This window comes from Phalaenopsis equestris, unplaced genomic scaffold (assembly GCF_001263595.1).
Source record: "Phalaenopsis equestris unplaced genomic scaffold, ASM126359v1 Scaffold000002, whole genome shotgun sequence".
Lineage (NCBI taxonomy): Eukaryota > Viridiplantae > Streptophyta > Magnoliopsida > Asparagales > Orchidaceae > Phalaenopsis > Phalaenopsis equestris.
The window spans coordinates 73,479,142-73,485,230 of record NW_018164444.1 but is presented as its reverse complement, the minus strand read 5'-3'; the positions used below and the strand labels follow the sequence as shown (position 1 = coordinate 73,485,230).

Genomic DNA, 6,089 nt, shown 5'->3' with positions numbered 1-6,089 from the left:
TATATATATATATATATATATATGTATGTATGTGGATTTTGTTTGTATGGTCGACTAAAGATTCTCTTAGAAAATTAACTAATATCAAATCAAATTTTGACTCAGATCATGCTCAAATCAATATAATGAGCTTTGTCGAACTCAATTTGAGGATCACGCTAACTTGTAGCCAAGCTTAGCTCTGCTTGAGTTGGATCTGCCTAGATTAGTTCATTCACTATCCTTTAAATAGCAAAAGTTGAATATTTAAATTCAATATTTATTTTTCTCATGCATTATCAATAAATTAAGTATGACATTTTTTCACTCTCGATGTTTCCCATGCATATTTTAGCTTTTCCTTTAACTTTCAGAGCTGACCATGCCCAAATCCGTGTTTCTGTTGTGTAGCCCAACTGCATCATACTGGCAATTTCTCCTGCCAATCAAGATATAGCAACATCTGATGCAATGAAAATTTCAAGGGAAGTCGATCCGACAGGTGAGAATGTAGTGATATCGTGCGAAACTTTATTTATTTTTTTGCAAACATTTTCTTGTTTCATCTTTTTTGATAAGTAATTGGACGAACAGGAGTTCTGAATATACCATGTTCTTTTTATCACGACCATGACTAGGTGAAAGGACTTTCGGGGTTCTTACAAAGTTAGACTTAATGGATCAAGGAACTAATGCTCTTGATGTAAGTTCATGATAAATTCTTTCTGATTTTCATACCTTTGTAGCTGGCTGAATAGATTGATCATCAGATGTCTGATTGTTGAATTCCTTCCTTTTTAGTTGTCATTTCCACAATAAGAAACATATCAAACATTTCATTAACTCTTTTTAATGGGTTATTTTAGCCCCCAAATTCTGTACCAGTGCCAATTTAGTCCCCAGACTCTTTTAATATGGGTTGGCATAGTTCCCATAGAGAACTATTTAGACACCAAATTATAGAATTTATGGACAGATTTGGTACTGTAATAAATCCTGGGACTGAAATGATGTAAACAGTAGGGATTATTTTGACATTTTGTTCTTCCACAATTGAGTACTATGATACACATTTTTCTTTCCAAACAATTGAGTAGTGCTAACAATGTTGAGGATGATTTTGATGATAACAAGCATTTATCGTCTGATTTTATTGTTTTTTACTTTTTAAGGTTCTTGAGGGAAGGGCTTACAGGTTACAACATCCTTGGGTTGGAGTTGTCAACCGTTCTCAAGCTGACATTAATAGAAATGCTGACATGATTGCTGCCAGGAGAAGGGAAAGAGAGTACTTCGCTACGAGTCCTGACTATTCCCACTTGGCAAGCAAAATGGGATCTGAATACCTCGCTACGCTTCTTTCTCTGGTAAAAAAAAAATTGTAATGTTATCAACTTTTACTTGTATTTGTATTGGAGTATCTGAAGTTTCCATTTCTGAAATATTTCTATGCTTTCAGCATTTAGAATCTGTGATCAGAGCACAAATTCCGAGTATCACTTCTTTAATTAATAAGACCGCTGAAGAACTTGAGGCAGAAATGGAGCGTATTGGCAGGCCCGTTGCTGTTGATGAAGGGGTAATATATATGCTCGTCATCATTTACATACATGTCACTAAATTCCTATGTATTTTCATATCTAAATTCTAAACTTTGGTGTTTATATTTATGCACCCAAATCTTTCATGCATAAAAAATACCACTATTTTGACTTTAAAAAGGTGAAATACACCTTTTTCATGCATAGATAAGGTGGTTTGTACGCAAAAATTGATTTTTAGGTGATAGATATGTAAATACATAAGAATTGAGTGGTATGTATGTAAATATTCCTTTAAAGTTTTTTGTGGTTTCTTTTTAGTTATAGAGGTCACTCCTATGATTTTCAGGCTAAGCTTTACACGATATTGGAACTTTGTCGATCCTTTGATCGGATATTCAAAGAGCATCTTGATGGAGGGTAAAATCCTATCCTTTCTTTCTCCATTTAATTAGCTTGCAATTTCCCATTGCCCCCAGCAAATAAATATATATTATGTCTATTATATAAAGTTTGTGAGGGATTTGATGCAATTTCGTTGTAGATTTCATTAAAAAGTTAAACTTTATATTTCCTGCTGTCTAATGAATTAGATTGTTTATTTTTCTTTGATCTATACTGTAAATGAGAATTGTTTTCGAGCAGGAGACCTGGTGGTGAGAGAATATATGGAGTTTTTGATAATCAACTCCCAGCCGCCCTTCGGAAACTTCCGATTGATAGACATATATCTATCCAAAATGTGAAGAAGATTGTCTCTGAAGCAGATGGTTATCAGCCTCATCTGATTGCTCCAGAGAAGGGTTATCGTCGGCTCATCGAAGTAGCTATTGGCCATTTCAAAGGTCCAGCTGAAGCTTCAGTTGATGCTGTAAGATCCGTTCCCTTAAAATTTTCAAATGGATTAATGATAACTTGATTGTCAATTTTTATTTGCAGGCTTAGTTATAATGATATTAAAAGTTATATTTTATAAAATTGTAGACTGGTTAGCGTCTTATATTCATTCATCTGTTTAGAAGTATTGATAGCCAAAGTTGATGTAGCAGAATGAGATTTTTATAAAAGATGAGTGATACAATTAAACTAACAGAATAAGAAATAATTATATTATTTGAATGGTAGGACTAGCATTTGTTGAAGATGAAACAAAAAAAAAAAAAGAAAGAAAATTGGTTATTTAAAGGGATAGATAAAATTAATGTCAAGGAGGTAGAACAAAAGGATATGACAAAAAAATTATATGAATATAAGTTTGTGAAAGATTAAAAAAAGGTTTAAATTCTTGGGGCATTTACATACATAGCACGCAATTCTTTTGTATTTACATATCTCACGCCCAAATCTTCATGTTTACCCGCATACCACTCATTTCTTTATCACATAAAATCTACCACTAACTATTAATGTTCACAACTCAAATCCACCTTTTCATGCATAGGTAAAGTGGTGTTCAGGTAAATATCAAAGTTTCAGTGTCAGATATGCAAATACATGAGAATTCTGTGTTATGATATAAATATCCCTAATATCTTATGCATCAGTTAACATGAGTGTACAGAATACAAAGTTCATACGGACTTGTCTAAATTTATATTGATAAAATATTGCAGGTACACCATATTTTGAAGGAAATAGTGCGGAAGTCAATTGGGGAGGCTGAGGTAAAAGCTTCAACAATGCATATTCTACAAATTGAACCAAGAAACTTACATACATACCGCACAATTATCTATTTGCATATATAACACCTAAAGTTTAGTATTTACCTTTATAACAATTTGGAATTAAAAAGCTATGTATGAAAAGTTGTATTTCATTTTTAAAAAGTTTATGATTATATATATATATATATGTCAAAGGTTTGAATGATGCATGTTAATAATCCATCATTTTTAACAACCAATTCTGAATGAATGTCCCTCACCATCAGGATCTAAGGAGATTCCCTACTTTAAAGGCTGAACTTGCAGCTGCCTCTTTTGAAGCCCTGGAAAGATTTCGTGAGGAGAGCAAGAAAACCACACTGCGACTGGTTGACATGGAATCAGCATATCTAACTGTTGAGTTCTTCAGAAAGCTTCCACAAGAGGTGGAGAAAGGAGGAAATTCCACCGCAGCCCCCACCGTCAAAGGAGGCAATCCCGCCGCAGCTGCAGCCTCCACCGTTGATCGGTATGGGGAGGGTTATTACAGGTAGGGGTTTGATTTCTTCGGTCAAAAAAAAAAAAAAAAACAAATTAAACCGAGCTCATTTGATTTATTCAGTTTGGTTTTAAATCAACGATTTGTTCTGTTTCTGATTTTTGGAATCGGTTTTAATATTCATTAAATCAAGAAACCGAAAAAATGGATAATATTAAGATTAGAAAACTAAATTCATTAAAAAAAATATAATTCCAGCATATGACATTCATTTTAGTTTAGTAGGAATTGTTTATTTTTAAAGATATCTTCAGGAGATAATAGAAGAAAAATAAAATTTTACTTTTGAAAAATAAACTTAAATATTTAAGTATTTCAGTTTGGCATACAACCAAATGCTAAACTTCCATTTGCTCCAAGCCGGACCGACTAAACATAATTACATTTCGGTTCGATTTGTGCGGATTTTAGCAAAATTTTAATCGGTTCAGTTCTTTAAATTTTGAATTTTGGTCTCATTAGGTTTGATCCATCCAAATTAACCATATGCACATCTCTATTTACAGGAGAATTGCATCCAACGTTTCATCCTACATTTCCATGGTGATGGAGACGCTCAAAATCTCCATTCCAAAATCAGTTGTTTATTGCCAAGTTAGAGAGTCGAAGCTCTCTCTGCTCAATCACTTCTACACACAAGTTGGGAGAAAGGAGGTCTCTTTTCCAGAACATAACTTTCTTTTTCTCTCCTTCCTTTCCTCTGAGTTTTTTTCTATTGTTTCATTGACATCTGTGCTGTTCAGGGAAAGGACCTTGGGAAGCTTTTGGATGAAGATCCGGCATTAATGGAGCAGAGGCAGCAGATGGCTAAGAAATTGGAGCTCTACAGAGCTGCAAGGCAGGAGATTGAGAGTGTAGCGTGGTCCAGATGAGTGCTCAGATATGGTGTCCAGTGTATTAAAACACTGATGGCGAAGGTATGGGGAGATATTTATAATAAACTCTCTCCTTATGGAATGTATAGTTTGCAGCAAAATTAGATTTTTTACGAGTTATAAGGCTGATCAGGTGATCATGTCATAGGGCAGTTTGTGTAATAAGTGAATAAAGAACTAGGTGATTTAAAAATCGTCTTTAGATAGTGGTGGAAAAGCATGGTGGTAAAGAAAGGAGCTTTGTAAAATTTTTATTTGCGACGAGTTCGTTCAGTATCATGAAAATTGATTTGATGTATATTCAAAAACAAAGATGTGTCAAAAATATGTTGATGTTATTAAATATGGATGATGGAGCGCCAATTTGTATTAAGGCTGTGAAGCTATCGAAGAGTTTTTAATTATAGTGAATTTAGTTCAAAGCTTTAATGTATATTAAGTAAGAAAGATGTACTTTAAAAATATGTTATAGCATATATATGTGCGCGCGTGCGCGCGCACACACACGCATAAAATGAGTGTCAACTTGTATTAAAAAGTTGTAAATTTTTTTTATCATAAATGTTTAGGTACAAATTATGATTGAGACTCCGTTTGGGGTAGTTACAACTTATTAAGAAACTGCTGAAATTACAAAAGCATAATATGATATTACAAAAAGCTATGATGACTTACATTTTTTTTTTTTTTTAAGTCAGACAGCAGCTAAAAAACTGCGCCAAAATCTCTAAGCTTATGTTTTCTGGCATGGGCTAGTATAATTTTGCAATTATATATATTGGCTCTAACCTTTTTCACTGTTCTACTTATGATACATTTTCTAAGAAAAATGAAATTTTAAAATAAACGTAGAAAATAATTCTTTGATTTGAAAGTTTTAGCTATTTTAAACTTATTATAGAAACTTATAAAGAAGAAAAAAAAGTCCGGTGATGAGAAGAATTTGTAGAGATTTAAAAAGGCAAAATTATAAAATGATAATAAAGCTAATAATGCAATATGAACTGTCTCAGGCACTAGACTTGAGCATTAAGCAAATTTTGTTAACTTGGATCAAAGGAATGAAAATTGTCCGTTTGATCTGACCCATTAGTTGGACTGAACATTTGAGCTCCCCTTCGAGTTTGATTTAAGCCAACTAATATGCAACAAAAATAATATATAAGCTCTAGTTTTACCAAACAATTCATTTAAGAAACTTTAGATGAATTGCAGGAAGAGATGGCTAAAGAGAAATCATGCATTTTTCATATATTATATGAAAAATAATAATTACTATTAATTTTCAAGATAAATATATATTTTGATGTCTAGTTTAATAAAACAATACCACTAAATTTAAAGCACAAATACAAAAGAATTGTGGTATTTACGCAAATCCCTCCATATTTTGGCTGGCAAATGCAAGAAAAACATAATCGATAAGATAGAATTTATCATCAATAGAAATGTTCTACAAAATAAATACAGCTTGAAGCAGAAAAATTAC

The 6,089-nt window shown here is 32.6% G+C and overlaps 1 protein-coding gene across 2 annotated transcripts in view; it reads left to right on the top strand.

Annotated features, from left to right (window-relative positions):
- The window catches only part of LOC110030628 (dynamin-related protein 1E-like), a 16,278-nt gene extending 11,275 nt beyond the window's left edge, over positions 1 to 5,003 (top strand). Inside the window, exons 3-12 of one of the 2 annotated variants that reach the window (XM_020733434.1) lie at positions 391 to 481; positions 618 to 682; positions 1,152 to 1,346; positions 1,439 to 1,558; positions 1,870 to 1,940; positions 2,166 to 2,391; positions 3,134 to 3,184; positions 3,454 to 3,716; positions 4,232 to 4,379; positions 4,469 to 5,003. In XM_020733434.1, the coding sequence (XP_020589093.1) occupies positions 391 to 481; positions 618 to 682; positions 1,152 to 1,346; positions 1,439 to 1,558; positions 1,870 to 1,940; positions 2,166 to 2,391; positions 3,134 to 3,184; positions 3,454 to 3,716; positions 4,232 to 4,379; positions 4,469 to 4,597 (1,359 nt within the window). In that variant the 3' untranslated portion in view covers positions 4,598 to 5,003. Of the gene's footprint in view, positions 1 to 106; positions 482 to 573; positions 683 to 1,151; positions 1,347 to 1,438; positions 1,559 to 1,869; positions 1,941 to 2,165; positions 2,392 to 3,133; positions 3,185 to 3,453; positions 3,717 to 4,231; positions 4,380 to 4,468 lie in introns of those variants that run through there. The other variant, XM_020733442.1, reaches the window with a different exon arrangement.
- The last annotated feature ends 1,086 nt before the right edge of the window (positions 5,004 to 6,089 follow it).